The 20,875-nt window shown below is 43.0% G+C and overlaps 2 protein-coding genes across 6 annotated transcripts in view; both read left to right on the top strand.

Annotated features, from left to right (window-relative positions):
- The window catches only part of LOC100690136 (zinc finger protein Aiolos), a 36,222-nt gene extending 30,776 nt beyond the window's left edge, over window positions 1-5,446 (top strand). For all 5 annotated transcript variants that reach the window (XM_025908091.1, XM_013277125.3, XM_019359511.2 and 2 more), the window contains 4 exons: window positions 960-1,127; window positions 1,499-1,615; window positions 2,447-2,557; window positions 3,668-5,446. In XM_025908091.1, coding sequence (XP_025763876.1) covers window positions 960-1,127; window positions 1,499-1,615; window positions 2,447-2,557; window positions 3,668-4,302 — 1,031 coding nt within the window. In that variant the 3' untranslated portion in view covers window positions 4,303-5,446. The remainder of the gene's footprint in view (window positions 1-959; window positions 1,128-1,498; window positions 1,616-2,446; window positions 2,558-3,667) is intronic.
- Window positions 5,447-9,671: 4,225 nt separating this feature from the next.
- Window positions 9,672-20,875, top strand: part of LOC100690404 (protein AF-17) — a 28,246-nt gene continuing 17,042 nt past the window's right edge. Inside the window, 6 exon segments of the mRNA XM_005470133.4 lie at window positions 9,672-10,216; window positions 11,232-11,311; window positions 12,688-12,742; window positions 12,853-12,962; window positions 19,185-19,288; window positions 20,692-20,785. Coding sequence (XP_005470190.3) covers window positions 10,108-10,216; window positions 11,232-11,311; window positions 12,688-12,742; window positions 12,853-12,962; window positions 19,185-19,288; window positions 20,692-20,785 — 552 coding nt within the window. The 5' untranslated portion in view covers window positions 9,672-10,107.

The raw sequence follows: 20,875 nt of genomic DNA, 5'->3' as shown, positions 1-20,875 counted from the left end.
TTTATATGGCACTTTTTACCCACAGATAAAAGAAGATAGATTAAAAACACGCACAATTGCCCCAATGAAACCGAGTCTAGAGCAGTACACGGATTCAAAGGCAGAAATGACTTTAGCTGGGGGAAGCATGTTACTTAAGTGCTCAAGTGACTTTAGCTGACTTTTAAAAGAGATGACAGAATCGGAAAACCTCAGAGGTGAAGCAGAGCGTTCCACAGGTCGCCTGCTATGGCCTCGAAAAGCTCAATCACCTCATGTCCTTGGGCGGGGGCGTGGAACAAACTGTAATTTCAGGTTACTGTTAGACCTCAGTGGGCGAGCTGAGGAGAGAAATTGAGGAAAATCCACTACACGTGAGGAAATCTGATGGTTAAGAAGTGAAGACACTGAGGCGACCATACTCCCTGTAATAACCATGATCCACCGTCTGATGCAGTTACTCGCTTACTTGAAAGGCTCGTGTGTGTCTGTGACATTTAATCGCAACTTTTGTTGTAAAACATACAAACATTAGAGCTGCATTTCACCGAGTAGAGCCGAGCAGTGCTAGTCTTCATTTGGCACCTGTGAGGCTTTGTTTCTGACATGGGAAGTCATACACAATCTGCTTGGCAATTGTGCGGTCTGAGTTCTCCGTGAGAACAGTCTTTTCTAGGTTTGGACGTTACTTTCTTCCCCTTTTAAAGATGGTGAATGATTCTGTGTTTTTCTGCAATTCATCGTAGGAACAAGAAAACAACTAAAGTCACCCAAAAAAAAAAAAAAATAGAAGCCAACAAATATCTGAGCTATTGCAAAATTTCCACCCAACAAGAACATAAGAATACCACAGCGTTTTGGGGTTTTTTGCTTACAGGAGCCTCACAGCAGGTGGTCGAAATCAGAATAAGTTGTGTGATTAAAGAAGCCGGTGTCGTGTGAGAACGTGCAGGATTGTTTCAAACGCTGTGTTTTTTCAGGCGAGAGGCCATTCCACTGCACTCAGTGTGGGGCCTCCTTCACCCAGAAGGGAAACCTGCTTCGCCACATCAAACTGCACTCCGGGGAGAAGCCTTTCAAATGCCCGATGTGCAGCTACGCCTGCCGGCGACGTGACGCTCTGAGCGGGCACCTGCGCACCCACTCTGGTACCAGGCAGCCACACACGCACACACTCATTCACTCACACTGATAAGCTCTGATACTGTATGCACCTGCGTACAGTACCATGTTGGTTGGTTTCTCACTCCTTTTGAATCTGAGGTCTGCTGAGGCTGCATGGCTTTTCCAGTAACACCTTGCCATGCATTCTCATATGGTTACACACATCACATATGATTATCTTACTCATTCACCTCTGGAAACTTACTCATTCACTTTCAGTTCACGTGTTTCTCCTGCACGGCCTCCAATATGCACACCATCATCAGTTTTGTACGAAACCGCGTGCTTAACGAAGTAATACTTGCTTCATGCCGTTGATGTGTTTGAGTGTTTAACTGAAACCTCTGCCTCGCAGTAGAGAAGCCCTTCAAGTGCAACCATTGCAGTCGCAGCTACAAGCAGCGCAGCTCGCTGGAGGAGCACCGAGAGAGGTGCCATGTGTACATTCAGAGCAAAGGTCCCGCCGACAGAGGTGAGCAGCGGCGCGCACACACTGTCTCACCACCACGCTTGTAAGAAGACTCCAACATGTCTCCGAGGGACACTTGGTTCACACATGCACATATAGGTGTTAATGTTACGAAGAGCGTGTGCATTTCTGCAGCTCGTGCAGAAATGCACACACTCGTGCAGGTGCACACTTAACAGATCCTGTTTTTATAGCCCCATTAAAAATAACAAGCTTATGGCTACTACCCCGCACTTACAGCTAAACGGGTTATGGCTGCTGTGGCGTACAGGCTCAGCGTGCAGAAGACCGCTTCTCATCTCTCTACCATCAAAGGGGAAGCTAAATAATGTAGGGCAAATGCTTCAGCCCAGCCACCCGACACAAGCAGGAACACAAATGCACACCACCTTACCTCCCCCTTCCCTCCAAATAAAAAAACAGAAAAGGCTTTATGTACTAGAGGACAACAGCATGGTTGCAACACACAGACAATGCTCTGTTTCTGTGGTCACCAAATGTCGTAACTTTATGCCTGATAGTGCCGTAGTGGTGAGGAAGTACATCCTCATCCTGTGGTCTCCTCTCCTGTGCTGGTGAAGTAAAAAAGCAACCAGGAAGTGAGGTCAAAGGAGCGTCTGCTCTCAAATTAATATCTCGTTCCTCCCGGTGTAACTGCGCTTCGAGCAAGCAGCTGCTGTGTTTTTCGAGTTTCTTCCTTTTTTTTTTTTAAACTCTGTGACTTCAAAGGCTGATGGACAGCTGTGCACTCATGACACTGCCTGATCAAAAAGAGAGTCTTCATTTCCTTATCTCTCTCTCTTTCTCTCTCTGTGCTCTTCTGCTGCCAAGCAGAGGACAGCCACACATCCAGGACTCAGATGGGTACTGAGCGTGCGCTGCTGCTCGACAGGCTCGCCAGCAACGTAGCCAAGCGGAAGAGTTCAATGCCACAGAAGTTTACAGGTAAGGGTATAAGCACCTCAGGCCGATGGAAGCGCTCAGATTTCTCTTTAAAAATGTGCTTTTATATCTTTAAGGAATATTTACTGGCTCCAGCTTTTATACGTATCATTTGTCATTTTGCTTTTTGCTGCGCTTTTATGCTGCACAATACAGAATTTGAAGTTGTCTGTCTGAGCTACTTGTTTGTCTGTCTGTCTGTCTGTCTGTCTTTGCTGGCCTTCATCTCTCGCCAAAGAGGGTTTGAGGGCAGACCACCTGCCTCATACCTGCACACGCCACAGAGTGGTCCCCACTGCCCCAAATTCTCTGCAGGAATTGTGTCATCGGTGGGTATTGGTAATCATGCACGGTTAATAAAATAGAGTGTCATGCACATGAAACCTCTGGGTTCGATTACTAACTGCTTGTGTTTTGATTTGATCTGAGATAATTTGAGCTGATAATTATCAGAAGTATCAGTTTCGGTAAATGGCTGACTTGCCACAGTGATTTCCCAAACTTTATGGGCGTACATATACACACACATGCACACACGCACAACGATTTTCAATAGCTTGCTCTCACCTTTCTGGTTAAGACTAACACTGAGTTGTAGTTTCGCAATCGAGATTCGAGCTGCTCGCAAAAAGCATGAGTGTTTTGGCAATTAAAAAAAAAAACCCTCCTACATCTCCATCAGGTTTACAAATGAAGTGAGATCTTTCAATATGACAACCACAGGAGGAAAAAGAGAAGTAACCACAGAGAGCAAACAAGGCGCGAGGCGAGAAACGTGAGCAGGTGTCTCTCTGTCATTACACCAGCTGCACTACAGAGGCCTTCATCTGCGTCGTATGCTTCCTCCCTGTCCCTAACTGCTGCCTCGGGATGCTGCCAGGCTTTAAAGCTGCTTTTGTCCCGTCGACCTGGCGCCTTCCAGGTTTTCGCTTTTTCTCGCCCTCGGGGGGCACATTTTGTGCTCGACTCCACGGCGGAGCGAGAAACCCAGTAAGGGTCTAAATCTTTTCCATCTGTTTTAACTGCTGCTTGCTTCCTGTGTTGTTTCTCTGCCCATGCTGCTGGATGAAGTTTGCAAAGTCTCCTAGTGCTGAGCTCTTTCTTGTCGTCTAGGCGACAACGGCGTGTGCCTGGACCTGAGCTTTAACAGGGATCTGGTCCACCGAACTGATGTCAAGGATCCTCCGTCGGGCTCCCCGGGGCCAGACGGGCATCACCAGCAACAACCGATCCACCCAGGCCCCGATGGTGACCAACCGCCTTCCCACAGGCCCTACCCCATCCCGTTAGCCCGCGGCGACATCAACCCCATGGGCCTCACCAACGGCCACAAGATGGCCATGCCGCTCCTGGGAATCCCTCACGCCTCCCAGCCTCCCCTTGGCATGGACTCTTACCACAACGACAACGCCCAGATATCCCAGCCTGTCATGTACAGCTTAGGCCACCTGCTTGGGGGGCTGAATTCCCAAAACGGCATGCCTCACCCGCACACCCAGCCCATCCCCCTGTCGCCTCTGGAGGCTTTGCGAGTGATGCGAGCTGACGGGGAGCCCGTGCCCGGGGCCGTGTACCCCTGTGGCCACTGCAGGGTGATCTTCCTGGACTACGTCATGTTCACCATCCACATGGGGTGCCACGGCTTCCGCGATCCGCTCGAGTGTAACGTGTGTGGCCACCGCAGTCGGGACCGTTACGAGTTTTCTTCCCACATAGCCCGTGGCGAGCACCGCCTAGAGTTGAAGTAGATTTCAGGCACAACACCAGCTCTGCATGAGAAAAACAGAGCAGATTAACTCATATAAGTAGTGTCAGAAATGAATTCATAAAGTAGCTATCACTCTCTGCCTTGTGTGTGTATATGTGTGTGTGTGTGTGTGTGTGTGTGTGTGTGTGTGTGTGTATGCGTTTGAGTGTGTGTGTCTCTGTGGGTGTGTGTGTGTTAGAGAGGGAGACGTTATACGAGTGTAACGGGTTTCAGGGTGTTTTTAGTCATACTGTAGTCATCTGAAAAGATGGCCTGTAAAATGTTAATGCAGGAGCACTTCTACCTCCTTTTTCATGCATATATTTGTACTTAATGGTCCCTGCTGTAGCCGCTGTTTATATCCTAATCCTCAGTTCCATATGTTGATTCAAATGTTCCAAAAATATGAGCACTTATTACATTTATTGTGTAAATGCTTTTGTTTTTTATCAGTGTAAAGATGTAAGTAATAAAAGACAGCTCTTCCTTCGTCACACACAAGCTGCACCACGCCGAAAGACTTTTAGCTTCTCTGACAAACACTTGGCAATTCAAGACTGCAGAAAAAAAATCCTATTATCTAGAAGGTCACATGTCTCTTTTTTTTCTCAGCTGTGGTTTTCTGAGTGTAGTTCACGGCTTCAAAGGACACATCACTCTGCTTCTCACTCCAGATATTGTACTCATTTAGCGCTCCCCACAAGTTGCTTCACAGTTTTTCACAAGACTTTTAGTCACACAAAACACACAGTGTTCAATTACATTTCTCACTTCTGTTTGATTTATACAGCACCGGTTCCCTTCCCTTCACACTGTGCAGAAAAGGCCGTACAGTGACATAGAGGTTCCATCATTACATTTAACCCTTGGAAGTACAAAACTGCACTACATCTATGGAGGACAGAGATAAAGGAGATAGAAAAAGGAGATAGAAAAATTCAGTATAAAGTCAAGCTGAAGGCCTCAAAATGTGTGTGGCAGCAGATGAAATCTTCTAGGTTCCATTAAATCAGGAGGAAAAAAGAGGCTGATCACTTTTTTTCCATGCAGTACGTGTTGACATATTCTGAAAATGATGAAATGTATGGATGGCTGAAGCTGCCAAAGTTAAAATAAATAAATATGTAAGTAAATGGCTCCAGTAATGTGGTGAACGTGTCGAAAATAAATGTAAGCCTTTCTTATTTTGGGGACTGCACAACATAACCCAATATTTCTATTTTAATTTGCATCTGAATGTTTTTTTAATATCATTTCTAAAAGTATTTCTGTATATTTTCTTTCGCTTTCCTGTTCATGTCCTCATTTATTTCTATATTTTCTTTCACGATGGATGCCAGAGCTACACCAGAATTGGCTGTCTGCAGTTAGGAACAGGCAGAGAACTGATGGTCTGAGTGAATCCAGCTGAAAGTCCTTGTGTTGTTTAGGATCATTTGGGAAGTAAACCCTTTACTCATTTCACTAAATGTATTTAAGAGATTTTGGTGCACTGATGCAGAACCAGCCATGGTCAAAACATAGCGTAAAGAAGCCAACATGACATCAGGACTTTTAAGCAAACACAGATGTTCACTTAAAAAAAAACACCTACAAATGCATCAAGGCCACCCTTTTGCTCTTCTCCTCTAACTGAAGTTTTCACACCGTTTGTAATTATTTTGTTAATTAGCTTTAATTTTGGCAGTTTTGGTAGTTTTGGCGAGATGGCGGTGTTTGTAACGGGATCAACACAGGATTTAATCTGACTCCATCTTGAGAAAATGTATACGAGTCACGTGTCTCTTCACATACGTGTCCATCTATGTGGCGAATGTGTCATACGTGGTCTTCTGTGCGTGTAGCTGCTATGTGAAAGTGGTTTTGTTGGACAGAGGGTGAAGGGGATTTCAAGCAAAGTGAACAATAGTTCAATTTCAAATTTCTTTGACCAGAAAAGAATGAGAGAATATGCAAATTTAAAAAAAATCCCGCTTCCCACTTATATCTCACTTCACCCACAGTAAGGAGAGAAATCAATTATGTGTGCCAGTAAAGCTCCCTGATATGGGATCTCAAAGGTGTAACAAATGTATGTGAAATTTGTGGGAATTTCTTTGTGACAAACTTCAGGAGCCTCCTCTGACAGCTAAATCTGTCTTTCCTGTTTGTATTGGGGAAGTTTTGGTGAGCACACAAAATGAGTTCTGACTAGCTAACTTAATATATGAGTGCAGGAGGGGCTGTGTGTGTGTGTGTGTGTGTGTGTGTGTGTGTGTCTGTGTGTGCGCGCGCGCGAATGTGGATGCACTTCGCCCCCACATGTTACTGCAGGAACTCGGCTACGCCTTGCTGCCTTCAGATCAGCAGAGGGTGTTAGCTTCATCCAGCTGCCACCTCGCTATCTGTCCTCTCCATCAGCGCCAGTTCCCTTTTCTCTCTTTGGGTTTGAAGAGAAATGACACTTGTGAGACAAACTGTCATCACAGCTTTGTGTCCATATGTCAGTATAAAAAGCCCAGTCATCCATTTCAAAAGTACAACTGCGCTGGTTCTCTTTTTCCTATTATAAGACACTGAGTTAACAAGCATTTGTCTTTTGAGTTATTTGATGGTGTTGAGTAAGATTGTGGCTGAAAGACATGTCAGATTATGGCAATGTAGGAAGATATGAATGTTTTCTGAAAAATCATATCTGAGCTAAAATGAAACGTGGGAAAATGGGAATAGGGCTTATATCGAGATAGCTTCTACCCAGATGTGTGTGTGTGTGTGTGTGTGTGTGTGTGTGTGTGTGTGTGTGTGAGAGAGAGAGAGAGAGAGAGAGAGAGAGTGTGAGGTCCCCTTTTCACCTTAAAGACAGAATTACTCAACCAGACGAGATAGGAGTCATAAAGCATCCATGACGCAAGACCAGTCAAAATGAGATGTTTTTGGTGACATCTGCTGACTGAATTACAGGAGTTAGTGTAAGTGGAAAGACAGCCAGTAAAGTTTGAGTCACGAAACCTCGCACTTCAGATGGACAAACTGGATTCAAATTTTAATTTCATATGTTTAGTACTTTTCAGTTTTGCTCCCATAGATCGGGGGCGTCATGCGTCTCGTTTTAGCTCATGGACCACAAAACAGTCCAATTTGATCTCAACTGGGTTAGACCGCAAAAACTATTACATAACAACCTATATGGAAAAAACCCACCCGTCTCAGTTTATTCTTTCTTTGAATAAAGTCTCCTGAGTCATCCATTCACAACAGCATTATAAACACACACACACACACACACACACACATCTTTAAAAAATGTGATTTCAGCTACTCTTCAGTTTTTCCACAAATGGTGAGACTGCTGCCATTTTCAATTCACAGATATCGATGCATCTCTAAGGGAAACCCGGAAAACATGTAGAGATTTCTTAAATAGAAAATAAAATTAGGGAAGCAAGGCTGAGATGGATATATTGGATGAATGATGTTGAAGTAGAAGCTGTCAGGCAGGAGGAAAAGAAGACCTCAGAGAAGATGGATGTAGGACATGTGAAGCGTTGGTATGACAGAAGAGAATGCTGGGAATAGATGATCCAGTATGGTGACCTCTAATGAGCTCAGCCGAAGGAAAAAGTGTTTCATGTCTTTGTGATTCAAACTATTTTTTTTTCCAGGGTGTCACACTCATAGCCACAAACAGCCCAGTTAGAGTTTGTAAAACTAAGTGTCAAATACACCTCCTCTTCTTCTTTCAGCTCTTATACTATATATCAGTATATATATATATATATATATATATATATATATATATATATATATATATATATATATATATATATATATATACATATATATATATATATATATCATCCTTAGCATGTCTTAAAATTAGATAAATATCACCTCTGATGAAGAACAACACATGACATTTCCGTGGAAATTAAGAGGAAAAATAGCACCCAGGTGCTTGTATGAACACCTGTGTTAAAGCAGATGTTTTGGATCATTCAGCTGTGTGTTAATTCAGTGTCAAAGAGGACAGACATCAGCAATGATCCATCAGTCTGGGAGGAGTTCTAAGATCATCTCCAAATAAATTGGAGTCTATAGTTCTAGAGTGAGGAACATTATTCACTGATGACACCTGCCAGTCTTCCCATCCATTCGCTTCCGCTTATCCTTTCCAGGGTCGCGGGGGGCGCTGGAGCCTATCCCAGCTGTCATAGGGCGAGAGGCAGGGTACACCCTGGACAGGTCGCCAGTCTGTCGCAGGGCCAACACACAGGGACAGACAACCATTCACGCTCACATTCACTCATACATTCACACCTAGTGACAATTTGGATTATCCAATTAACCTATCCCCTCAAACTGCATGTCTTTGGACATAATTCAATTTATAACTAAAAGTCAGACAGCTGTGTGTAATAACACAGTGTAATAATATGCTGTGCTGCTGTTCATCTCAGGGGGGTTTTTATGTGTTGATATGTAAAACCTTGGAAATGAGGGTGTGTTTTCTTTTTCACATCGCTGATGGTTCACACTGGTGGTTTGAAGGTGAGGTTTGTGCAAACATTAATCCTGTTTGTATGCTGCGTGTTTTAACTGTTTATAATTTAGTTGATGCACTACACTGATAATGAACAAAGAAATGGAAAAATATTTTAAAGAAGCTGTTTGAAGTCAGAGAGAGAAAGTATGAAAAGCAGGGTCGGTACCAATATCGGAAAAAAGATGCTTATCTGTCAAAGTGTTAAACTTGTGTAATAGTTGTGATGAGCTACAAACTGAGATGTGATTAGCACTGTTTATGAAACATTTGGGTTTGTGTTTCTCTCTCTTTTTAATTTTTTTTTTTTATGTAATCAGATTTATTTTGTAATGAAATTGTCGTTACTGTCATTATCTATTATTGTTATTATTTATTTATGTATTTATTTTGGAACTCATTTTTGGTCCCCCAAAAAAAAGCACAAGCAAAAATGAAACATTGTCATTACATTATGAATTTCAAATGGTACATTTATTTACTGAGCTCCTTTTTGTATTATACTTGGCTTTTTACTTTGTTTTCTATTTTGTTATATGTAGGTTTGCGCTTATTGAGCTCCTTTATTTTTCTTTTGTTTTTTAAAAAGAAGTTTCTATATTATTCTACTTAATTGAGCTCCTTTCTTTTGCGTGTTTTTTCCATTATGACCAATTTTTGTCTTTAATATTTTATGATATTGTGTTGATCTGTTTTGGCCGCTGTCACGCGGGAATCTCGCATCTTTTGTTATCTTATTATTAATGTTTTATTATTTATTTCAGGTCCGGACGCCGGATGGTGAAATAGCTTGTAATTCCTGCTGTTAGCCACCCCCAAGATGTCCTGCAGATGGCGCTGTTGAGACGCGGTTGATGCCGGTGCAGACAGCGGTTTGGGCCGACGTGATGCGCGGTTCGTGTAAAGAACACAGTGGACCGGGGCGGGAGGCTGTGCGGGCGTCTACTTCCCCGGGTTCGTGGAAATCGGGTCGTCACGACCTGAAAACACGCGCTGAAAAGGCGCTTCCTGCTCAACAATAACTTGCTACCTTTGCTGTGACTTTTACTCCGGCGAAGATCTGAGCATGCGCATTTATGTATGGGACGGGAGGACATCACGGAAAATCTACTAGAAGCACCACAAACGCAGAGATTTCGGCTCTCCGCTGCATTAAAACTGCGCGACGTGGGCGGCCCGTGACCATGCCTGGAGCGGCGTTAAGATGCGGGACGACCGCCTGACAGGCCTGGCCCGGGTCTGAGCCGTTGCCGGGAGGGGAAATCTATTTCTTCATATGGGAGCAGCATGCGGGAAATGGTCGGAGGTTGCTGCGTGTGTTCCGACGAGCGAGGCTGGGCTGAGAATCCGCTGGTGTACTGTGATGGACATGGCTGCAGCGTCGCCGTTCACCAAGGTAACATTAGCTGCTGTTAGCGTGTGATTCCCGGGCAGCCGGAGCGGCTCTAGCTTGCGGCCGGAGGCGTTGGTCCTCCCTGCCTACGTGCGTGTTCTGTGTTCGTGCGGGAGGGGCGGGTAGGTAAGCGTGGTGTTGTTGCTTCCTCTCCGCACACTTGATTGATCGCGCAGGGCCGAGCGGCGTGACACCGAGCCCGGATGGCGCCTCGAGGTCCGTGCGTCGTGGACCGGTCCGCGGCACGCTGTGACGCGTTCGCGAGGCCGTGTTCGTTCGGACAGCAGCGCGTGTCCACTTGCTTTGTTGCATTCGTGCAATTTGAAGTGGGACCTCACGGTGGATGGTTACTCTGAGTGAGGATCAGCCCTCTGATCTCAGTGATGTTGTGACGGCGTTGGTGCACAAATGTGCCAAAAAACAAAAAGAAATTTGTGCCCAAACTGTGAAAAAGTGCAGAAGATTCTGAGCTGAAAGCTGATGCAGGAGGCTGATTTCAGGGCTGTCCCAGTCAAATTAAAGCTTTATTACAAAGTGGAATCATATAGGATTTTAAGGTTAATCCGATCAGGATGACAGCAGCACCTCTCACCACTGACAGGAGGAGATGTTAAACTTAGAAAAAGAAAAGTTAAAACATAAAATAAGTTTGAAATCATTTTCTATTCATCTGTTAAAGCAGGATGGCTTTGCCAAGTGTCAAGTCAGTATTATCTTTAGTAGTATTGCCAGCTTTACTAGTGTTTATTAAAGTATTTATAGAGCTTGGCAAGTCGTTTCAATCATAAAAAGTAAAATATTATTCCCAGAAAACGTGAAACTTTTAAACATCCGCTGTTAAAGGTACAAATTGTTGACCCTCAGGCTGTTCAACATCTGTCCTGTGAATGAATGAATGACTCATTAAATGTGCATGTTTTCATTTGTACCTGTAGTTTACATTGAAAGACAGGTGTGTTACCGTGCGTTGGTCGTGCCGGTCCAGTTTGACACTCCCGTGCTTGTGTGTTTGTCGCAGCATGCTACGGCATCGTGCAGGTGCCAACTGGCCCGTGGTTCTGTCGGAAGTGTGAGTCACAGGAGCGGGCGGCACGTGTGGTGAGTACGCCAACACGAATGACACAATTTATCCATTCATTCCTGCTTCACCTTCACCTACAAGCAGGTTGCCTCAGGTGTACTGAGCCAGCTTGTCCCATACTAATCACCTAAAGCTGAGTTAAACGAATAAGCTGGAGTCCTCTGTGTTTTTTATGTGTAAAGTGGCCTCAGGCATGATTTAAACATTGCTTTCCTACCTTTCTTAAATAAAACCTTACATAAAAGAAATGTATACATTAACTGAACCTGTGTTTATTATTAAATAATAACTTTCAGTGAGGACTTTTTCTCCCGTCCCCCTCCCTTAATTTTTTTTTTTTTTTTTTGGACTAGTCTGATTTTAGTCTATTCATTTCATTTCATTTTATATAAAATCAACTTACAACACTTCCCACAGCAAGGTGCTTTATACTACACAGTAACAACCTTCAACAAATATAAGAGCGAAACCCCCACAGCTAACGGATGATCTCGTATGAGCAGCATTTGGCGACGGTGGGAAGGAAGAACTCCCTTTTAATGGAACAGACCTCCGATAGAACCAGGCTCAGGGAGGGATAACCATCTGCCATGACCTGTTGGGCTGGTGAGGGGAAAAAGAGAAAGAAGAAGATCATAGAGGATAAAATAGAAACTGTCTGCGCATCTGCAAGAGTTAAAAAAGATTTTAAATTTGATGTGTCACAAAAAATTATCAGCTGACTCTAGATTCTCCTGATTCTCCTTTTTACAGCCTGTGGACAGCAAGAGCCGTTTGTTTCCCTTTTTACATATATATAGACACCAAATAAGGGCAGGGCTTGTTAAAAAAGTGAGCAAAATCATAGGACACGACAACATGTTACTCTTAATTTTTTCAATTCAATTCAGTTTTATTTATATGGCCACAAATCACAACAGCAGTCGCCTCAAGGTGCTCAGTACTCAAAGGTAAAGACCCAACAATGAAGACTTGAGCCCACCTATCAACTGTACTCCTCCTGCGTGTGCTAATATGTTTGAGCATCTAAAAATGCTCTTTACTCCTTTCCCTGCTCTGACTCTGGTTACAGCGCACGTGCACATGCGCTGCCTGCAGAGTGGAGCTGAGTAGAGACAGATGAAGTGAACTATAAATTAAAAAGCTTGACGACAACACATTTTATTACAAGAAGTGCAATAAAAGCCATAAACTGAGGCAGATATATGCAGAAAAGCTGATGTCATAGGCATAAAAAAAAAGCTTCCAAACTGTTGCTTCCTCTATATCATGTTAGCTTACAACTGCATCGAACAGACTGACCCACTGTTTCCTGTATCTGGCCTAACATTTGGAGTCATGATCAGACAGATATCCACTCCAACAAGCTCCGCTTTCTCCCGTGTTTCCTCAGAGGTGTGAGCTGTGTCCCCACAAAGATGGCGCCCTCAAGAGAACAGACAGCGGAGGTAAATTTCATCTTGTTCCCGCTCACTCTTCCCCAGAGTGCACATTTCCACTTGAGTCATTCCGAGTCTTGTCGTGTCGTTGATCCGCTGCCAATCTCTCCTCCAATCAGGCTGGGCCCACGTCGTGTGCGCACTCTACATCCCCGAGGTGCAGTTCGCCAACGTCCTCACCATGGAGCCCATCATCCTGCAGTATGTCCCACATGAGAGATACAACAAGGTAGGGATGCACGCTGTTTGACCGGGAAAGTTGGAGTAGTCTACAGGAAGTTAGAGGCGCGAGAAAAAAGAGGAACACAGAGAGATCAGCTTCAGCCCCAAATATAAGCTTCATCAAACAGGAAAGTTTGAAGCCTAATCTGAAAGTAGAAGTGAAGGGTTTACTTTGGAGTTTATTTATTTGTTTGTTAGTTTGTTTGTGAGGGTGTGTTGTTGTTGTTGTTGTTGTGCTCTTGTAAAGTGGTGACATTTCAATCCTTCGGTAAAATCGTTTCCTTGTTCATAACTCAAAAATGGCTGTGAACACATTCATCACACTGATTTTTACATTTTTGGTACCCGCAGCAAAACAGTTAACAAAGAACTCTTCACACCATACGACCCCAAAAGAAGTGTCCTCCAAAGAAAACAACATATTCGTTCCATTTCTAAAATAATTATTCATCTTTAAGTCCTCTCTGACATCTTTTCCAATGCTCCACCTCTGGCCATCTCCTCCATCTCTACTACTTTCTGCCTGTCACAATGCCAATCTGGACCTGATTCTTAATCTCTCTATCATCTACCACTCAGTCTGTATCATCAGCTAAATCAAATAGTCTTGGACTGCCTATGAATCATTAGAATATCATAATTTCACATATTTTAGTCCAGAACTCGATAATTTGATTACCTGACTTAGAAGCATAGAGTAAATTTCTCCTTCTTATAGTATCTCTTTTTATCGAAGTATAACTAAGACTATCTAAGAAGCTAAGAATAACAACAAAGTCCAACCATCCATCCCTTGATCATTTTAATGTTGCTAATAATATTTATGTTAACAGTCTCTATTGTCTCATGTCAGTCTTAAATCATCTCCCATGTTCTTCCTGAGATCTGAAAAATCTTCCCGAGCCAAGTTCTTGATCAGCAGAGAATAACACTTCATGACCTTTGCCAGCGTTCAAAAGTATCTGAATGCTTAGAAACTGTAGGAGCTTCTGTATTAGGTCTGAACAGCCCTGACAGAATTTATTTAAAAAAAAAATAGATCTAAGGTTTCCAAACTGGTGTAGAAGATGTCATGATAAAGGTCATCCAGCGGGGTCACTCCCATTTCTTTCCTATCCTGCCACTAAAACGGGGTCTTACCAAGTGCAGCTTCAGGTTCAGCCTGAGACTGGAAGGCACATTTAGATATGGGTCCAACTTAAACATCCAAGCCACTTTAATCCAGATTGCATCGAGATGAGCAGTTAATGAGACTCTGCAGATGACAGTGGTGCTAAAAGATGCTGCTCAGTGAAGGTGGGCTTCTCTCGGGGGAAGAGACTAAAGGGCCAGACGTCTTAGTTAAATGCATAACATTAATACAAAGTAATCCCAGAGCCCTGTCAGCAGGTGTTTGCTGATGGGGCTAAACATTTAAACGAGGTTTTTTTTACCTCTGCATATGAAGTATTTTGTAATCCCCAAAGCTCCAATCTAAATTAATGGAGAGAATAACTAATCATTTCCATTGTTACCAGGACCTAAAAACTGTGTCACCAGGCACATTTTAATTTAAAGAAAAAACGGAAAAGTTTGTCAATAACCCAAAATAAGATTTAAAAAGTTTTCTGATAGTACAGTTTGATTTACGGTCTCCGGCTTCTCACCCAATCACAGAGAAAAATGTAAACACGTGCTCTTACCTACAATAACGTGTAAAGCTGCGCACCTGCGCTGCACCCCTGAAACTGGCACAAGGTGACCCCGCAAACCTGAGTTTGATAAACAAACACTTTAAACAGGAAGAAAAAGTCAACACCAGTAATCAGTACTACTGAAAATCCTCGACAGTATAATTTCTAAATACACAGAAAGCTGCATCCGTGTTTACATTTATAAAACACTGCTAAACAGGTTACGCAACGTGTATCTCACGGTGTGTGTCACCAGTCATCAAAAACATAGAGGGTACTTTCAGAATGAGCAGTCAAACAGAGGGAAAAAGAGAAAAAGTGTCATCTTGGTCCTCAGCACCGACTTCAACGAGTCATGATGCAAAGCAGCAACACGACACGTGGGAGACTGCACAACTGCTCTTCCTCCTTAACGGGAAAACCAGTTTTGCTTCACATCCCCGTTCTTCTCTCCACCTACACGTCCTGTACTAACCCGGAGCTCAGCGTGGCAAGGTCACGCCTGTTCTCTGGAGGCTGCTGAAAGCGTTTCTGGGAAATGTGGGAGATTTTGAGCTGTAGTAGATATGGCATGTTTAGTAAACAGCAAAGCACATTTACCATAAGTGCAAAGATTCAAAAATACCCTGAAGTGATTTGTGAAAGTAAAGTTTTTCTGGTTTTCACATCAAAAAGTATTTATTCCTCTTGGAGTTTTGACTGATGATAGAAAAAGAAGACTTATAGTTCCTCATGATTTGAACTTTTACCAATTAAAAGAAATGTGAATAATTAAAAAATATTCTTTAATAAACTTTAACCCAAGGATTTAAAAAATTTACATTTAATAATTTTAAATAGAAAATGAAAAACGTGTTAGATGTTGCTGATCCGCTCTCCTGTTTTCACATTTGTTATGCAAAGAAAAACAGAATGCAGTCGAATCATTTACAGATTTAAAATTTAAAGGCCGGGTTTGAAAGACGACGTGCAACGACAGCATGCCGGATGCTGAGTCAGACAGAAAGGTCATTTTGAATGTGAGGCCACCATTTTTAATTCTGACAGCACATTCATTTCAATTCAATCATACTTTTGGCATCTAAGATTATAGCAGAGTAAATATAAAGTAGATTCAGATAATGAAAACATAAAAGTTTGTCTTGTGCTTTTGAAGGCAAGATGTTTCCTCTGCTTATTACACGCTCATGAAAGGAGCTTCTTTATCTGATCAGTCTTATTAGCTGTTTCACACATTTAAAAATAGCTTGAAAACATACTTAGAATTTGTTTTCAGTATTTAGAAGTAAAAAAAGGGAAAAAGAAACAATCAGGCTGTTATAGCTTAGAGTAGTTGTACCTGTTTAGCTGATGTCTGTCCCTGTTTGTCCGCTGATTAGTTAGTTAATGAATGGGTTAAATCACTCTTTGCGGTATGTGAAAGATGTAAACTGTGATTGTGTGCTGACGTGCGGATATGTCACTCTGCACTGTTATTTCATGCCTCACAGTTGTTACAGTGTTTCAGTAGTGATACATTAATAGCACAAACAGTAGTCTGTTCTATTCTAGGAGTGCTGTCTCTGTGAACTACAATGTTTGCAGATGACACTGTGACCTGTAATGACTGTAGGGAGCTGGTGGAGGTGTGCTGTGGAGAGGAGAGGAATTCAAGATAGTGTGTGTGATTGAGAGGGAGACAGGTGTAACACTGAAGCTGCAGGTAGTGAAGATAGATGAGTTTAAATATCTAAGAGAACACAAAGTGCAGGGAGGGTGGGGATTGGTGTCAGTGGTGCTTTTTGACATCTTCATCCTTTGTTCAATGAAGATGGATGTTTAAAGTGTTTTCTTTTTGCATCGTTTTATATTGTTAAATATCTCTTACCACAGAAAGAGTGATGGTAATTTTGCTTTACTCTGCTCAGGTTTGTTTTCTGTGTTCTTCATGTATAATTAATGAATGCTGCAGATCGGCTGTTAAGATTCAAAGATAAGAGGACGTGCCACACATAGACTCACGCTAGCTTTTGAAATTTTCTCCTAATGATGTTTTCTTTCTTTTTTACTTTGCACACAAACAGTTTAACCACAGACTAGTTTCAGGCGGGTACAGCTTCAACATGCATCAGCTCTCTGGTAACTTTACTCTCTTATTAGGGCTTCCCGATACTGGCAGAAATCACAATCAGGTATTTTGGTCCGTATTGAGGATTACAGGAATATTTAACAGAGTTACTCACTGGCTTTGTGGATTCATTAAAAAGAATAAACTTTTATTTGCCTTTGAAGTTAAATTATATTTTCAAATGGAAAATTGAGACAAAAGTAAAAGTGAAGGGATCTTTGGCCCTGTGCACCACCACAGTGGTGTATGTGATTGAAGTGCAGACCTTCATCTTCACATTAAGGGCTGTTACAAATATTTTACATGATTTTTTTAACACTTGGATGAAAGTGTGGAACCCGTGGACATCACCAAATATTGCGTATCTATCCTTGAGGTATGCTGCTAGGCCTTTACTGCTGCTTGCTTGTGGGTCTCTCTGCTTCAGTTTAATCTTCAGTAAATGGAAAGCTGCTCTCCTGGGTTAAGATCAGGTGGCTGACTTGGCCATCAAAGAATGACCCATTTCTTGAGTTGCTTTTGCATTTCGCTTTCTTTGATCCATTTGCGCTGCAAAGTGCTGTCTGAGCAGAGAGTGCAGCCCTGTGCGCCCTGCTGCTTCTGTCAGCAGTCACGTCATTAATAAACACCCGTGACCCGGTTCCACTGGCAGCCGTACATGCCAGTGTCATAACACTGCCTCCATCATGTTTGACAGATGATGTGATGTGCTTCAGATCATGAGCTGTTTCTCTCCTTTGCCATACTTTTCTCCTCCCATCTTTCTGGTACAAGTTCTTCTTGGTTTCATGCGTCCAAAGAATTTTTCCAGAACTGTGCCGGCTCTTTCAGATTTTTCCTGGGAAATTTAATCTGGCCTTCCTGCTCTTGACTTGGTTAGTGTTGTGAAGTTTTTCTTGTCCACTTTAGTCGTCTTCTGTGGTCTTTCAGGCTGTTTGGTGTTGCTGAGCTGGCCATTGCATTCCTGTTTTAATAAGAAAGCACCAGATTGTTGGTTTGGCCACTCCTAAAGCTTTTGCTACCTCTTGGATAGGTTTATTTTTCAGTGCCTCCTTTACTTGCAGCCACTTTATTTGGATCAGTGAACAGCTCCAACACTTGGAATCAACTTCAATGAATTTGTCATTTGTCCAATTAATTTTGATTCTCTGAAAATTGATGAATATCAATAAAAATGTTTGCAATTCCTCAAGAGCTTATGCAATGCTTTTGTTAACTTCCTTGAATTAAAGATGAAAGTCTGAACTTGTATCACATCTTGGTTGTTTGATTGCACAACACTGCAGTGGTTTTCAAAGTTACAAAAAGTGTTCAGAAGACATCTGCAGTGTGTGCAGCATGCAGCAGAGCAAGCCTTTCAAAGCAAAGCACATTACAAAGAAATCAATATTTGATTCTTGGACTGAGCATCTTGCATTGTGCGTAGTTTAGATGCTCTGTGTGTGTGCGTGCCTGCATATAAATGTACATGTGTGAGTGTTTGAGGGCCCGGTTTCATATTACTGTGTCAGCTACAGTAAATTGCATGCAGCTTTCCCCCGTCAGGGCCATTCATTCAGACTTTGCTACCCGCATTCCTAGACAACGTTACAATGGACACTGAAAACTCGAGAAGCCACTCTTCCTTTTACATGCCCGGTGCAGTTATGTCTCTGGCCTTTCATTGCACAGCAGACATCCTCTGAAGGGAAACAGAGAGCTGAGTAGGACATGGAGAGAGGAGGAAAAAGGGAGAGAAAAAGGTGAAACAGAGAGGGCCGAAGTGAAAAGGTAAAGAGCCTGCTGTTCCTTTGTCCCGCACCTGTTGCTAGGCCTCTTCTACCCCCCACCAGTCGGGCCTGCTCGCTGAGGAAAGCTGAACAAGAAGTACAAAAGCGGCGTGTGTGTTCGTGCATGCGATTGTTTGCTTTCGGGGGCTCGAGTGTGTATGCTTACATGTCTTTTGGAGACGGGCTGATATGAGTCTTTTGTCGCGTCAGCGTATGCTCCGTGGCACCCTGAAGTTCGTTAGAAACCACCTCACTTTGGTGCAAAGAAAAAGATTAACGGGAGGGTGAAAACTCCAAGCGTAGCGTCTGTTTTAAAGCAGATTCAGAGCTGTTTGCAGACCGATCAGTGTCAACTTTCTTTACAACATCCCCAAACATCTGGTCAACAGTTTCTCTGTAGAAACTGTGTTCTGTTTGAAAACCTCATCTGTTGTCTTGACAAGCAAAACTTCCTAATCATCTGCACTGCAGCTGCAGCTGGACTCGAGTCGAGGAGTGTTTCATCTCTCCTGCACCGCAATCACAATAGTTCATTTTAATGGCCGTCAGACGGGACGGCTTGCTCTGCTCGTGCGACAGATGGAAAAGCAATCCAGCACCTGTTGTTGATAATAATAATGATGACTGATGTGTTTGAGTGCCTGCATCTCCTGTACTCTCCGTTTGTGCTCTTTCAACAGACTTGTTATATCTGCGAGGACCACGGGAGGGAGAGCAAGGCGGCCTGTGGCGCGTGCATGACCTGCAACAGACAGGGCTGCAGACAAGCGTTCCACGTCACCTGGTCAGTGTTAAACTGTGTGTGTGTGTGTGTGTGTGTGTGTGTGTGTGCGTGTGTGTGCGCGCGCCTATGTGAAAGTGTGGGGACATCATCATGAATGAACAGTGCGTGAGGACCGAGTGTGATAAGAAGCAGTCCAAGAGCAAAAACGTTTAATAAGGTTTATTTTTAGTTAGCCGACTGTTCCTGTTAACCATGTTTAAACCTAGAAAAGAAACAACCTGAAAAAACTATGAAGAAGTTTAAAAACAAAATCAAGAACCAAGCAAATGGTATCACCTGGTGTCACAGATTGTATGTAAAAGAGATCCTTGATGTCAGCATTGATCGAGCAAAGTCCCGTCTTAACTTTTTGAGGCCAGATGTGAGGAGTACTGGGCTGCTGACCGTGAAAACTCATGGATGTTGAATGGTTTTTACTCCAAAGAGTACACTGCTTTATCTAATTTTATTTTCTAAATACACCATAATTCATAAAAAACAGCACTGTGTTATTTTCAGTACGACCTGAAACTATCAGGTGAGGCCATAAAGTCATCAGTAAAGTCTTTATTGAAGTCACAGATCATGCGATCCAAAGAGTAATCTCTTCATAGACTTTGCACCACTGGACTTTTTTTTGCAGGCTGAAGGGTCGCCCCCTGCTGGCCGTTAGAAAGAATGCAGGTTTAGGGCACTTCTCCCGTGGTGGCACTTTTTTTACACAGCGTATGATTAATACTGTGGGCGGCACTGTCATGGTTGGCACACACCAAGAACGTCCTGGCCTTTTTGGGCACTCCAGCTTCCTCCCACAGTCCAGACAGATATAGCTTAACTGGTGACGCTAAATTGGCCATAGGAATGACATGAGTGTGAATGGTCGTCCGTCTGCGTTAGCATCCCGTTCTAACTTGGATATCATGAATGGGTGGTGATTACTTTGTGTGCTAATCGAAGCAAGTTAAAGTTGGTCTTGTTTCTGTAAGTATCCTGTGTCATATCCTTTTTTTTGAAAATAAGCCCAAGAATAGAAAAGAAATTCCGTCTCCAATTCCCAAGATTGAATATGTGCTCATATGTTATGTGTATTTGGCTACAGCCTTAGTTTACTCACACAATTACATGTGATTCTGGGCTACAGTTGGCTTTTCTTCATTTACAGTCTTTGACCTTTCATGCTGCTCATCTTGCTTTTTGCCTTTATTTTGTTTCCTGCTACAACAGAAAGATGATTTATTTAAAAGTAAATCCCGAGACACTGACAGGCTCAGATTTTAATGTGACATTCGATCAATCTGGCAACGTTCGGTGACTGAAGCTCTCAGGTGACTCGGCCAGGTGTTGCCGTCTCAGTCCGTGCATGTGTGCTAACTTGGCTCTCGTGTTTCATCTCCTTTCCGACCCTCCGACACCCTGCGCTGCAGTGCTCAGATGGCTGGTCTGCTATGTGAGGAGGAAGGACCAGAAGCTGATAACGTGAAGTACTGTGGCTACTGCAAGCATCACTACAACAAAATGGTAAAGAACATAATTACATCGTACCCCAGAAAAGCCCGTCTTACTGCACCGCACAGTTAACAGCTAACATGATTGATAAGGGCTTCTGCA

This window comes from Oreochromis niloticus, linkage group LG6, assembly GCF_001858045.2.
Source record: "Oreochromis niloticus isolate F11D_XX linkage group LG6, O_niloticus_UMD_NMBU, whole genome shotgun sequence".
NCBI classification, from domain to species: domain Eukaryota; kingdom Metazoa; phylum Chordata; class Actinopteri; order Cichliformes; family Cichlidae; genus Oreochromis; species Oreochromis niloticus.
This window is presented reverse-complemented; position numbering and strand designations above follow the sequence as displayed.